The sequence below is a fragment of the Marmota flaviventris genome, chromosome 3, assembly GCF_047511675.1.
Source record: "Marmota flaviventris isolate mMarFla1 chromosome 3, mMarFla1.hap1, whole genome shotgun sequence".
Taxonomy (NCBI): Eukaryota; Metazoa; Chordata; class Mammalia; order Rodentia; family Sciuridae; genus Marmota; species Marmota flaviventris.
Genome location: NC_092500.1, coordinates 45,873,883 through 45,889,567, shown reverse-complemented (window position 1 = coordinate 45,889,567; position 15,685 = coordinate 45,873,883). Strand labels below are relative to the sequence as shown.

Below are 15,685 nucleotides of genomic sequence, written 5' to 3'. Positions count from 1 at the left end.
TGCTGAGGATCCAATCCAGCACCTCACACATGCTAAGCCAACGCTCTACTACTGGGCTACAACCCCAGCCCCACCAGTTAGTTTTGATGGCAGATCCTTAGAAGTTTTACATACCTTATTTTTCTTCTTGTTTTCTTATTTGTCTATCACCTGAAGTTTTCTGGTCACAATTTAGGAGTTTCATATCTGTGTAAACACGGGTAATGTGAGTTTTGTTGGCAGATGGTACTTCTGGACAAATAGTGTAACTTGTTTTAGATGCTTGTTTTCTCAAGTTTAGGATTGCTTCCTGGTAGAGTGTGATGCTTAGGCCACCTCATAAAGTGTTTTATATTCGTTTTTAAAAATTTTATTTATTAGTTGCTTTATATTCTTGCAAAAGACTTAAAATTTCTCCTGTAAGTCAAAAAATTATAGTTTGTCCTGTAGGTCAGATGACAAAAAAATTAGTCAAATTGGATTGTTCATATTGGAAAATATCCACTGTGTTTATGCATGTGATACAGAAAGGGTCAGACTATTGGGATAAGAGTGTAGGTTTTGGAGTCAGTCTTGGATTTGAGAGCTAGCCTCTTAGTTTTGTGCACATAATCTCATCTGTAGGTGGTGACAATGCCTACCTCAATGGTGAGGAGTAAATGAATACAAATAAAATGTTTTACATGGTGCCTAGCATGATTAACCACTAATAAGTGTTGTCATTATCATTACCTGATGGCAACCACCACAGACCATCTTTTTGTCTTAAAGTTGTATGGTTTTCCTCCCCAAACACCCCATCCTACTGATACAGCCTTGGGGTACCTGTTGGTTAGTTTTCTTATGACTGGGGTCATTTTGATTTCAAATTTGAAGTTGTGTTCTGTTTCACCTTTGCTACTGCCTCACTGGCCCCAACATAAATCAGTGTCCTTTGTGCTTCACTTTTATCTTCAAACTGCGCTTAAATATGTTTGTCTTCTTTATTCTCCCTTTGCAAAGGTTGTTATAAAAACATGATGAGAACACAAGTATATCACATTTTCACATTTTGCTTATTAATGAAGTCTTATTCTTGGGCCCACTTTGGTCAGTATAGTATATAATCACAAAATAAACCTGATAACCTATATGTGTCTACATTAAGCATTTTTAGTAGTATGGGGCATTACAATGTCTATTTGACAATGAGCATTTTACTAGGGAACAAATTGAAACCTACGGTTATAGGCAGCTGTTTTGGGTTATGCTTTAAATAAATTTGCACTTCAGTCAGACTAATACCATATTGGCCTTCTTGACTTGATTTCCAGTTATACTGTCCAGATCTGGATGATTGATATAACCTTCGTGCAAAGTTCAAGTTCACTTTATACTTTTTCCCCTCAAAATGGTAGTTGATTCAGTATTCAATTGTGATCAACAGGAATAAATACATTGTTTCCTTTTTGTCAGTAGACACCTTCATTTGTTGTAATGTAAATGGAAATGGTAGAAACACTTGAGTATAGTATAGTTTGGAATTTTTCATGTGAGTATAAGCACATTTCTTGTTAAACAAAATGGACTAGTAATCTTTTTTTTTTTGGTACCAGGGATTGAACTTGGACACTCGACCACTGAGCCACATCCCCAGCCCTATTTTGTATTTTATTTAGAGACAGGGTCTCACTGAGTTGCTTAGCACCTTGCTTTTGCTGAGGCTGGCTTTGAACTCTCAATTCTCCTGTCTCAGCTTCCCGAGCCACTGGGATTACAGGCTTGTGCCACCATGCCTAGCCTAATAAACTCTTTTTTTTTTTTTTTTTTAATATGATGGACTAATAATCTTATGAAGACTTTTTACTGAAGTTCAGGAGAGAAGGGTGTTCTAATGTCCCAAAAGAACTTAAGACCTTTTTCATTCCCCACAATGCTGCCTTAATTTTTAAACCCACTTGTAGATAAAGTGCCAAAATAGGCAAATATTTCATTAAGGTTGTATGTAAGCTTGGTTTGTGAATATCTTGAAGTGGAAATGATGGTATATGGAAGCCTGCTTGAGTTTCCTAAAAGTGAGTCATTTCCTGTTATTAATAAATTAATACCAAATCATGGGAAATAGGGCATAAACTTATTTTAATTATAATTAAAAGCGCATGTTAATAATGTTGAACTGCAACTGCCAAGGAACATAGAGTATATATGCCTAAAGTATTTGATTCTATTGATTCCCAAGTTGTAGGAATCAGTATCAATGGAAAAAGACTTCCAGCTAAACTGATCATTAGGTTCGTGTGTGCCATTTCTCTTTTCCTTGTTCAACATAGGTTTAAGCATAGAAGGCATACATACCAAACCTGCTTGTGACACACACATGGTAGACTGAAATGATGGCTTAAAACAAGACAAGTTATTCAAGAAAATCAGACTTTTTATTAAATCCAAATCTCAAGATAATCAGTGTAGCTTCTCTTTCAAATATCTCCATATCCTCACATCCCCTCTATTTTTTAAAAATTTCTTAGATGTTGATGGACCTTGATTTTATTCATATATTTATACGTGGTGCTGAGAATCGAACCCAGTGCCTCACACATGCTAGCCAAATGCTCTACCACTGAGCCACAACCTCAGCCCCTCCCCCCAGTTCTTTAATAGTTTCTCACCTGCTTTCTCCATTCACATTGGGGATACCAAGCAAATTCTCCCTTTAGGTCTGTCTGTCCTTTTATCTTTTTCCCCAGACACATTTCTTTGCACCTCTGAAGCTTATCCTTCCCTTGATGACCGTGGATTTCAAGGTTCCTTCTTATTTGGCCAGGGTAGTAAGGCGAATCCCTGAGGACCCATCTACATAATGGCAACTAGTAGGGAGGGAAAGCTAGATTGTTGCAACTGTGGGTCACAGATGTTCGGCATTTCCTTTATTCTCTCAGTTTATTTACATCACTTTTTCTTTGTTCCTGTATTCTGCTGCTTCTCAGGATGCACTTCAGGTTCCAGGTGGTTTAGGGTGGTTTATAGTATTTCTCTTGTTTTCACTAGTATTCTCTATCACAACAAATATCTATGCTGAGAACAATTGGCATCTTTAAGATAAAACTTGCCTAATTTTGTGGTTCTCTGGGATCTCAGCTGTTTACCATCATGGCCATTCATAATCACATGTCCCTCTTCCACCTATAGAATTTCCTGGAGATTTCTTTATTTGACAATATCCCCCTCCCTTTCTCACTTCCTGGTGTCTTTAACTGCCTGATCCAAGCCAATTCTGTCAGTTCACATTATAACTGTTGACTTCCTGTTTGTCTGGATTATGAGGACAATCACCTCATTAAATCCCAGGTATCCACATCTCTTCATTTTGTGACAAAGATTTCAAACCAATGCCTAATATTGTTTTACTCTGGTTTCAGGGTCAGTGTGACACTTTGAGCATGCATTAACTGCCAGCTCCCACGTGGAGCACTGCATACATTCAATTTAATCAGCCCCATAAGATATAGATATTCTCACCCTTACATTACATAAATGAAGGCTGAGAAATGGGAATTTGTCCTTTTTTAAAATTTTTTTTTTTTTTTAGTTGTAGGTGGACACACAATATTTTTATGTGGTACTGAGGATCGAACCCAGTGCCTCACACATGTGGGGCAAGCGCTTTAACCACTGAGCTACAGCCCCAGCCCCTAATTTGTCCTTCTTAAGCACAATGAGGCAGATGACAAAGCAAGATTTAAAATCAGGTTTATTAAAACCAATGTCCTACGTATGCAGTACAATTTATTTTTAGTTTATATATTTATAATCACTGTTACATGTGCATAAGGTTACTAGAAGATTTCTTGTTGTAAGAAACTGTCCCCCTTTTTTTTCTGTTCACCCTTCAGCGGCAAGATTTCTAACTTTGGGATGATTATTTTGCTATTTACTTCTGTATCTCAATGTTGCAGATGTATGTATTGCTACTACTTTGATTTTCAGTTTTAGGCATTACCATTGACTTTCCATCATGGAAGATGGGAGCTTAGCTCTTTGTCTCCTTCCCTTTGTCTGACTATCACATTCTTACTTCCTTATCTTTCCATCTTACCACATTGTTGTTATAATATTATTTAGGTCAATATTTAGTACTGATACTATTATGACTTTGTAAATGCAATTCTCAGATGACACAGGGTTCCTCTTTTGCCCTTTGATTATTCTTTGGAAGTTATTATCAAGGATTTTTATTTGCTGATTTTTTATGTAATTTTAACTAATCCAACCTCATATTCTACCAAATATTTAAATGGAGGCTTGTCACTGTTAAAGAGTTTAAGAGCTCTGAATGCAATCTTGGGTTCTAAGTATTTTGAGGTCTTTCCTCTTGGCATGGTCAGATTCTTCAAAGAAGGCTTATCCCTTTATCTGGCTCTCTGTCTTCTGAGGTTTAGGAATCTCAAAATCCAGTACATATATTTATTTAGTCATTTTCTTTTCAGGATGGTACCCATGCTCTCAACTGTGCTTTTAGAGGTCCTTTGTTTTACCCTTTTCCAGAACATAACTCCATTTATCTACCTAGGGTCGGAGCTAGGGGGGTAAAAGGGGAGGTGGCTTGGCTATCTGGGAGAGGTAAATAAAAGGTCTTAACTGTTACAGCTTTATTTTGTGGTATTTGCATACCATAAGATTAACTTCTTTAAAATGTACAACTTGGTGGTATTTAGTATATTCACAGGATTGTGCACCTATCACCAATATCTAATTTTAGAACATTTCATCACTCTCTAAAGAAGCCCTGTGATCTATCAGCAGCTATTCCTCACTTCCTCCTCCTTGCAGCTCCTGGCAATGACTTAGCATTTTTTTTTTTAGACATCTTACAGACACTTTACATGAACAAAATCAAAATACATAGTCTTTATGGCTGGCTTCTTAGAATCACATTTTCTTTTTTTTAAATTTTTTTAAAGATTTTTATGTGGTGCTGAGGTTTGAACCCAGAGCCTCACACATGCAAGGCAAGTGTTTCTACCACTGAGCTACAACCCCAGTCCACTTAGAATCACATTTTCAAGGTTCATCTACATTGAAACATTAACTGCCAGCTCCCTTTATATTGCCAAATAATATTCCATTTATGATGTGATATTTTGTCTTTTCATCAGGTGGTAATATTTGAATTGTTTCTACTTTTGCTATTATTAATGCTAAGTGGATATTTATATGCAATTTTTGTATGGATACATTTTCATTTTTTTTGCAGAGTATAGCTTGGAATAGTAGTATGACTGTGCCCTATGGTAACTCTAGGTTTAACTTTTTTGAGGAACTGCTGACTTTTTTTTTTTTTTTTCTGAGGAACTACATCATTTTATAAAGACCTGGAGTAAGTTACTGGGTTATATGGTAACTTTGTGTATTGTGTTTTGAGTAACACCAAACCATTGTCCAAAGAGGGTACACCATTTTCCAACACCACCAACAATATATGAGGGTTCTAGATTTTCTGCTTCTTCACCGTACTTGTCATTTTTTTTTTTTATTTCAGCCATCCTAATGGGTCTGAAGTGCTGTCTCATTGTGTTTTTTGATTTGCCTTTTTCTAGGGATTAATGACAGAACATTTTTTTTTCTTGTGCCTATTGGCTATATATTTAGAGAAATGTCTGTATAAATCCTTTACCTATTTAAAAATTGATCTCTTTTTTCATTGTTGGTTCTAGATACTGTCTTCTATAAGATATATGATTTACAAATACAAATTTTCTCCTATAGTGTGGGTAGTCTTCTTGCTTTCTTGATGGTATACCCTGAAGCACAAAATTTTTAAGTTTTAATGAAATTCTATTTGCCTTTTTTTTCCTATGAGTGCTTATGTTTTGGGTGTCTATGAAATAATCCAAGGTCACAAAGATTTACTCCTATGTTTTCTTCTAAGAGTTTTGTGCTTTTACCTCTTGTGTTTGTGTCTATAATCCATTTTGAGTTAATTTTTGTGTGTGAGGTGAGGTAGAAGTTCAACTTCATTATTTTTCATGTGAATATCCAAAGTTGTCCCAGAATATCCAAAATTGAAAAAATTACTTTCCCCCTCATTGAGTTGTTTTGATGACTTTGTTGAAATTGTGTTGATCATAAACAATAGAGTTTATTTCTAGACTATCAGTTTGATTCCATTTATCTTTATGTCTGTCCTTAGACATTGCCACACTGTATTGGTTACTAGAATTTTGTTGTAAGCTTTGAAAGTTGTCTGACTGCTTCATAGACTTTGAATGACTGTTGTTCATTCTCCTTCATTTACCCCCTCCCCAATTCCAAGGGTATGTGAGCATTTGGGGAATTCTGTAGTATAAATTGAGTTGCTTTTATAAGAGAGAAAAAAAGTAGTTAAATCTTGAATATCTTCAATGAATGTCTTCAATAAATGACTTTTAATATCTTTTTTCCCCTGGCTCCCACATACAAACAGGATATTGCCCTGTGGAATTTACCCTTTCATATCTCTGGTTCTTTTCATTGCATCTTTTATATTATTGGCTTAAGCCAGGTTGTCATCTTGGCTAGACTATTTTAAATCCTATGTGGTTTCTGCCTTCAATCTTGAAATCTTCTTCCAAGGTGCTACTTTTCTAAAATATTAGTATGCTTATGTGACCTTCATGCCCTTCCAGTTGTGACCCTCACATATCAGAAAAGGTGAAGTGCAAAGCCCACATGATGTCATTAAAGGACCCTGCTTTCCTCTTTAGCCTTGTCTCATTCAGAGTCCTTTTTTTTTTTAAATAAAAAATTTTAAAATATGTTTTTGGTTGTAGATGCACATAATATCTTTTTAAAAAATTATTTTTATGTGGTGCTGAGGATCAAATCCAGTGCCTCACATGTGCTAGGCAAGTGTTCTACCACTGAGCCACAACTCCAGCCCATCATTTGTCATCCTTACCTAATACCTATGCACCATCATTATTGAGCAACAGTGGTTCTATATTTTCTTATGTTGTCCCCTTTGCATGGAACCATTGCGTTTCTATTTCCAATTTCTTTGTGACTAATAAACAAACTCACAATTAAAGATTCAACTTAGATTCTCCAAGAACCCTCTTCTGATCCCTCTAAGGTAGAATTGAATACTCTGTCCCATGTGCTGTTAATGTTTTATGTAAAGAATTCAATATGTTTTGTTTCACTTGTATATTTGCATAGATGTTTTTTGAGCTAGACTGTAATCTCCTTGAGGGTAGGTACCTCTCATTCATCTTTGTATTCCCAGAATTTAGTTCAATGCCTAACACAAATTTTATTAAATGACACATCTTCCCAAACTCTGTTCTAGTTGAAATAATCTATGTATGGTCTGTAGAGCCTACTTTTGTTAACATGTCTTGTTTAGTACTCAAGAGACTGTACAATGTGGTGGTGGAGAGCATGGCTTTTGGAGTCAGAATGGCTGAATTTGAATTCTGCTTTAGTTAGTAATTGTGTGAATCTTTGCTAAGTGTTCTAAACTCTCCATGCCTCAGTTTATCTACACATAAAATGGAAATAATAATGACCACCTTTTAAGTATTGTTGTGATGATTAATCATGTTTTGACTTACAAAAGTATATAGAAAATTCTTAGAATAGAAATTGGGAAATACTAAGCACTTAGTAATTTTAGCTATTATTTTGATCATTACTTCAACTTAAACTTGCTTCTCTTATTAGCTGATCTTTTGAGGAAATAGAAGCCAAATAATCATTTTGAGAATTAGAGAAAATAATAATTAAATACTCCAAGAATCCAGAAACAATTAAAACCTAGTCAATAGTAATTCATTAACTCCTGTTTTCAAATTTTTAATCTTTTTTTCAATATAGATAAGCTATGGCAGCCCCAGATTTTGTTTAGTTTTTTAGTCAGACAAGCACAGTTGGTTAAGAATTTTCCATTTTTCAGGAGATTGGCAATATTTTTCTGTGGCATGGTAAAATTTCTTCTTTCTAGAGTTTGACTAGTAAGAATATTGTTTAGACTATGCATTTCAAATTGCTGGATTTGATCTAGTTAAAAGAGGAGTGGAAAAACTCAGTGACCATCAAAAGCATTAAAGGAATGACTGTTATACAGGTATTTAGTTTCCTTTTATTTCCAGGTAGGAATATTCTAGGGCTAGTGTTTGAGCTATATCTACAGGTGGCTAAATCAAAGTCTCACATTTTCTTTGCAATAAGGTTGCCTGATCATCACTCTGTACAGAGATGAGAGGATTAGGAAGCAGTACCTTTTATGAAAGCCACTGCACATACAAGCACACACAAAATCATAACATCACAGGTTAGAAAAAAATATTAACATAAACAGTAGATCTTAAGTTTATTTCTTCACTTTTAGAATGAAAGTACAGAACCTTTGAATTCATAGTTACTTAAAGACTGAGGCTAACCTGCTAGCAGCAGGCTAAGAGATGAGTGCTAACATCAAGGAACAGCTGTTTCCTTGTTCAAATAACATCCCTTTATGTATTGTTCTCCACCACCTCTGCCCAAATATCTACTCGACCTATGAAACAAACAAATCACATCATGAGCAGATAACCCCAGGCTTCAAATATGTAATCTGACTGTGGCCATCAGCAACCAGAAATGAGTTTCTTTCTAATCAGCTTTCCATCAGTTCTCAGTCACTCATATAAAGGAGTCTGGGGAGGGGAGGATTCTCATTGCTCTTCAGCACCAGGGTTCTGGACAGCACTCCGAGCAGCCTGCAAAAGCGCTTGTCCTCTTCCTCCCTGCATCTCCACCAGAGCTTCTATTGCCCCTGTAGGCTCCCCCTGCTGCTGAGAAAAAAAATTACATCGGGATTCATGCAGCCGGCAATGATGATGTTTTCCAGTAAATACTGGGCAAGAAGAGGGTTTTCCTTGGATTCAGCGGTGCCTGAAGAGCATCAGCTCCTTGGCAGCTTAACAGTGAGTACTGGACACCTGGCATTCAAGAGAGTTTTCTAGGGCTACGCTCTAGTCTTATCCTCATCATATGGACACCTGGTGTAGAGTAAATATACACACCTTAATTCTCTGCTTCTCTTTTGTCTGCCTCTTCTCTTCATAAAGTAAAGCAGATGTACTTCTGCGTGCTAAATAAACTTTCTTTCCTCAAGGTAGAAGTGTCCTAAACATTAAGAAGGAGAGTTTGTATGAACCAATGTCCCAAATCCATAACCAAAAAAAGAATGTAGAATTTTGAAAGCCCATTTAGGAAAAGGGAGATGAAATAGATTTCTATGGTTTCCAGAAGCTTATAGAGTTTCCTACACCCACTCCAAGTCTATGAAAACCAGTCATTAAACACAGAACTAATATTTTGTATTCTTGTTTGTAGGGAGGTGCAGATTTTGGAAAAAGAAAAAGATCAAACTTGGTTCAAAAGTTTTCTTGAATGCCTCACAATTTTTTTTTCTTTTTTTTAGTACTGGGGATTGAACCCTGGGTGTTTGACCACTGAGCTACATCCCCAGCCCTCTTTATATTGTTTTAGAGACAGGGTTTTACTAAGTTGCCTAAGTTGACCTTGAACTTGCAATTCTTCTACCTCAGCCTCCTGAATAGCTGGTATTACAGTTGTGGACCACCATGCTTGGCTCATTACTTCATTTTTTTTTCTTTAGTGGTGCTGGGGATTTAACCCAGGCCTTGTGCATGCTAGGCAAGTACTCTACCGATTGAGCTACATCCCCAGCTCCTCATTACTCCATTTTTAATTGATGCAGTTGTGTAAGCAGTATTCCACTTGTTTGAGAATTTAAAGGAATTTTTATATTTAAATGTTAACAAAATTTTTAAAAACCCAGTATTTGCAGGATTTTAGATCCTGATTTGAGGTAACAATCATGGGATTTAATAAAAATAGTAGTTTTTATTTCACAGCAATGAAATAAAAATATATCCAGGTTCCTAATCATTAAAAATACTAAATGACATTTCACTCATGTACTATCAGTGTTCACCAGCCAATTCCAATTCAGTTTGTCATAGAAAAATCTGTTTTAATATTGTAGCTTCAAATATGGGCCAGAGGGATGCATCATACTGGTATCTTATTATGTGTAAAAATGCTGAAAAGTAATCACAGCAACTTGTATAGAACTATTTAAATCAATTTGTGAAAATGAGGCCAAAAATGTAAACAGATTTTCTAACACTTAAATATCTGAATATTTGGATGAGATATTACATCAAGGAATTTTGAAGTTATAATGAACTTCTAGAAGGAAAACAAAGAATACTCAGAGTAACGGTTAATGTATGATCCTTTCATATTAAAAGAGGCACTTAAATATCTGAGAACTGTGTGTTATACTGTGAGGAAGAGGCAGATGTTGAGAGTACAAAGACATTTGAGTTTTTAATCATGCTGTCAAATATCAATGTCTATATAAAATTCTTCTCCCTCAGGTTATAAATAATACAATATCCATTTTAATTACATATAAATCTAGTGAGGCAATACTAATGTATGAAAATAAATCCAGTAGAGAAGTCAGAGGAAGACAATGGCAAGTCACTGTTCTGTTGGTTCCATATTAAATATACACTTCTCAGTTTCATCAGGACACAATGGATGGGTGTGGTTGTATTATATCATCATTTTCCAGGGAGATAGTTCTCTGTTTACCAAACTCTGCATTCACATATAAAGAACATGAAACAGACCATCACATTTTCTCATTGTCTGTTACATGAAAAGTTTCCAGCTTTTTTATTCTGCATTTATGACATTGTGATCTGAGTTGTTAGCATTTTTCATTTTTGTCTTTAGCTAATGGAACTTTATTACTCAGATTCTACTGTTTCCTCCTAATAGCTAGCTAATTTTCTTCCTTCCTTCCTTTTTCTTCTTTTCCTTTTTATTCATGGCTGAATTGTAACAGTCACTTTTCATATACCATCTTCTGACAAAGATGGCCTCTTTTCTCAGCTTCTTCCATGTGTATTTAGATTTACAATGACAATTCACATTGACAATGTGGATCTAATTGCACAAAGCAATCAGTTTCAGTACATGTTCTGACGTATTCAGGATTAAATGGATATTTTGTCTTAAAAACTTAATTGAAGCTAAATTTACCATTGTCAAAAATACATACTTGTTCTTACTTTTGCTATGCTTAGCAACCAATACAGTTTCCATAAGAATAATTCCACTAGGCTAAAAGAGCAGATTTCATGCTGTAAAATAAACCTAGATAAAGAAAGGCAAGGACTATTTATACATGATAGTTTATACTTAATGATGATCAGATTTTTGTTGCCATTAAAGTGAAGCAAATCTGATCTCCCTTTTATTTCAACCTCTAGACTTTACATGCTGTCTTGGAGTACTGGAAAATAATATCCCTGAGTAAATTAGACCAATATTTAAAGATGAAAGTTATGAGTGCCCTGGCAACTTCACCTTGAGTTTGAATGATTGGTGGGGCTTCTGGCATATGAATGGGATATCTAGCTGGGGTGGGAAAATGATGATAGAAAACTCTGGAATCCTAACATATTGTGTGTGTGTGTGTGTGTGTGTGTGTGTGTGTTTGTACTTTCTTGAAGCTGAATAAAGCTAACTCTAGCAAGAATGACGACAAGAAAGGCAACAAAGGAAGCAGCAAAAGCAATACTGCTGCCGAGAGTGGCAAGACAGCTGTCATTTTCTCCTTGAAAAACGAAGTGGGTGGATTGGTGAAAGCACTGAGGCTCTTTCAGGTGAATATAAAACATTATCACATAACTTTTAAAATGACGGTGTCTCTGGTGACAAACCTGCCATTTGCTACAAAACATTACTGAGTCAATTTCCAGATAATGTGGGGAGAGATTCAAAGGAAACCAAACTTCATGAAGCCCTACAGGAGGAATTGATCTCCCAAACAATGAAAGAAGCACACTCACATGAACTGTGATTTATTAATTAAATTAATTCAGAATTAGCCAATTAGGAACTTAAAGACTATTGCCAGGTGAGAAAATCCACAAGTTAAAAAAGTGAACCTCACACTTGGAAATGCAAACACCAAAGGAACCAAATGGGGTATCTTTAAAAAACATAAGTATGAAGTTTGATTTGCACCAAATCTGTGATTTGGGACCCCAAGAAAGAGCCTGGGTGGAGATAAACCTAGGAAAACCTAGAAGAGCTATTGCTTTCTTGCCAATGTACACTGGATGGATTCTCCAACCATTAGTAAACATGCTCCCTTACAAATGCATTTCCTCTGGGGACACTAGCTGTTGATTAGAGCTGTGAGATAAGAAGCCTAGCTGCCCTTGATGCCTTGGGCTGCTGTGCAGAGAAAAGATAGTTGGAGCTGCAGTCAGGGGATTCAGACCTGTGTTCTCCTGGTTCTGTGTTCTCTAATCACGAACTGCTACCTGAGTTCAATTTCTTTATTGGTAAAGTAGCAGTTATAATTCCCAAATGACTGGGTTGTTGGGATGAAATAATATGAGTGAAAATACTTTGTAAAGTGTACAGATATGAGGCATTATCATACTTCTACGATGATCACAGACAGGGAATTAGCAGCCTGATTTGGCAACCATTTCCTTGTTCCCTTTTAACCTTGAAGAAAGGATCAGGTATCATAAACAGTGGTAATTGAAATCTGGGGTAGTATTTTATACATAATTATGTCATCTCAGGCTGTGTCCATACAGTGCCCAAAGGAAAACCAATTCAATTAGACAGCTAGGTATAGTGGAAAAATCCCTGGAGAAGGAGTTAGCAGCCTGAGTTTTTACTCTGCCATCAGCTAGTCATGGGGCCTTAGCTAAGCCACTTAACCCATCTGGACCTCTGTTCCCTAAGGCTAAAAATATCTGCTTCAACCAAAGGACATTAAAAGTCCAAAGGGATATAATGTATGTGAAATCTCTTGAACCTTGAACTTAATCTTATTTATATTATCAGGCAATTTAGAAAATAGAGCATTATTTTCTAAATATTAAAATAATAAAAAACCATTTGAACAGTTTCCCATAAGACTTGTTTCTTTATGCAGGAGAAGACTCTGTCTGATCCAATTCTGGCACTGAAAGCTACTTATCCTGCTCCTATGCGGAAAATTCTGAGCTCATCCAGGAATTGTACTGATAATCAGGGTGTACCATCTGGAGTGATGGGGATGTATTGCTTATTGGTAGTGGGTTGGGATGGAGAGGAGAACCTAGTCTTCAATTAATTAAAGGGAAAAGAAGTGTATATCACTGGGGAAATTCAAACCTGATTTTTAAGCATGGAATTACTATTTTCCCTTTCACCTTATTATAAGGAAATCCATCTATCTCAGAGTGATAGTTGAATAATGCTGGCCTGGAGATTGCCAAAAGAGAACAGTTATTAGTAATCCCATTTGGGAGTGATGATGATGATGATGATGATGATTATCCTTTTACTTTTTTTTAGTGATAGCAGGAATTGAACCCAGGAGTTCTTAGCCACTGAGCCACATCCCCAGCTCTTTTAAAAATATTTTATTTAGTGACAGGGTTTCACTAAGTTGCTAAGGGCCTTACTAAGTTGCTGAGGCTGGCTTTGAACTTGTGATCATCCTGCCTTGGCCTCCCAAGCATCTGGAATTACAGGCGTGCATCATTGGGCCCAGCTTATTTTACCTTTTGTTTTGCCTCCTGTGGTAAATATTTGTTTTTCTTTTGCTCCCACAGATCCTCTTTTTGCTGCTTTTTGTTCTTTTCCTTCAATTTGGCTATGCTTTGGCTAGTATTTCCCACACCTCAGGCATTTTCATATAACCTTCCCCTTTCTGCCTGCCATTTGTATTACTTTTTTTTTTAAAAAAAATTTATTTAAAAGGTTATTTTAAAACTTTATTTCAAAAGGAGGCTTTATATCACTATAAAATCAGGACTTTGGGTTTTAGTTGTTTTTCAGAAACATATAAAAATACAAGATAAAAATCTTGGGATTAGATGATAATGTAATAGACAAAAATTTTCCCAAAATACTCATGCACCACCAGTGGGATGTGAACCACTCTGGGAAACAGTGATGCTCATAATTATAAGATATTTTATATGGCCCTTTATATATCTTAAATGCTCTCTTCATTTTTAATGAGACTGGACAAACTACACAGAGGCATAACTATACAGGTCTCTTACTAATAGAGATAATAGTTTGAAAAATATTCACATGTTAGTCAAAGAATAAGAAAATTGTCTTTTCCTTTGTTGTGGATATTTGATACTTTGTTGCTTCAGAATCAAACAAGGAAAACATTCCTTTTACTGTGACCTAATTGTGACTTGGAGATATTTCTTATGTAACAGGAAAAACATGTCAACATGGTCCACATTGAATCCAGGAGATCCCGGCGAAGAAGTTCTGAGGTTGAAATCTTTGTGGACTGTGAGTGTGGCAAAACAGAATTTGATGAGCTCATACAGTTGCTGAAATTTCAAACCACCATTGTAACACTGAATCCCCCAGAGAACATTTGGACAGAGGAAGAAGGCAAGAGAGGGTTTTGCTTGTTGGGTGATTTTGCAATCTGACAAATGTTGCAAGGGGCAAAATGCAATCTGTGAGCTAAATTTTGAATCTGTACTGTGTTTTCAACAGAGCTAGAGGATGTACTGTGGTTCCCCCGGAAGATCTCTGAGTTAGACAGATGCTCTCGCAGAGTTCTTATGTATGGTACTGAGCTTGACGCTGACCACCCAGTAAGTGTCTGGTGAAAGAAATTTCACACATGCTTTTCCAGATCCTCCCAGGTGCTGGGGAATGGGGAGGAGCCTGTGCCATGTTTCATCACATTGTAATGCTTTATTGCAGAGCAATTTATTATTCATTCCCCAAAACTGAGAACAGACCTTCAAAGGATAAAGCTTCCCTATACACATGTGTTAGTTGTAAGCAGGTTAGAAAGATGGCATTTTCACATAGCATTTATTTTTTTAAAAGGGTTGCATAGAGGAGGAGATTCTATACCCTGGAGAATATTTCTGTGGAATTAGACAGCCTGAAATATACTTGCAGATGGTGACCCTTGGAAAAACGATGAACTGAAATTGATCACACCTTTGGGAAACTAGGGAGGACTAGGTGTGATGGGGCTCAGTGAGAGAATAAAATTCTTCTTGCCATTTTCCTTGACTGGAGGTAGTTAGGAGCAGAGTAATGTGGTTGACTTCAGTCTCAATGGAAAGGCAGAGGGTTTTAAAATAAGGCTGTGATGGAGGGTGTATCTCTCCCCACATCTACCCTGAATCTATCTACCACCATTCTTTCCACTACTCCAATAAAAATGACCATTTTTAAAGAAATATGATGCTGGGGTAAGAATTTCCCATTATTCTTCCCCCTCCCCTCTTTACATCAGTTTTTATTTAACACGAGAGACCTGGAACTTCTTTATGGTCAGAGTGAAGCACAGTTAATAGTCTGAGAGACGTAAGCAATGCGCCTATTCATTTTAAACACTTTTTCCTTCTCTAGTCTCCCTTGTCTAAAAATGGGCAGATAAAAGGGTGAGATCCAAGCAGATCAGTCTTGCTTATAGGAAGCCTTTGTGTTATGAAAGCAATAGTTTACAGATATTCATGTTATTGAAATGGATAACATCTGGGGAAGGGGTGTTTGAAGCATGACCACACACTATGCAGTGTCTAAATATGGGTATAGTACCAGCAGAAGAAGCAGCAGCAGCATCTGAGAACTTGTTTTAACCAGTCCACACTTAAGT

The 15,685-nt window shown here is 36.4% G+C and overlaps 1 protein-coding gene across 2 annotated transcripts in view; it reads left to right on the top strand.

Moving 5' to 3' along the window:
• Nucleotides 1–8,798: 8,798 nt before the first annotated feature.
• Nucleotides 8,799–15,685, top strand: part of Tph2 (tryptophan hydroxylase 2) — a 90,831-nt gene continuing 83,944 nt past the window's right edge. Inside the window, exons 1-4 of one of the 2 annotated variants that reach the window (XM_027929241.2) lie at nt 8,799–8,903; nt 11,535–11,687; nt 14,271–14,454; nt 14,563–14,663. In XM_027929241.2, coding sequence (XP_027785042.1) covers nt 8,799–8,903; nt 11,535–11,687; nt 14,271–14,454; nt 14,563–14,663 — 543 coding nt within the window. Of the gene's footprint in view, nt 8,908–11,520; nt 11,688–14,270; nt 14,455–14,562; nt 14,664–15,685 lie in introns of both variants that reach the window. The other variant, XM_027929252.2, reaches the window with a different exon arrangement.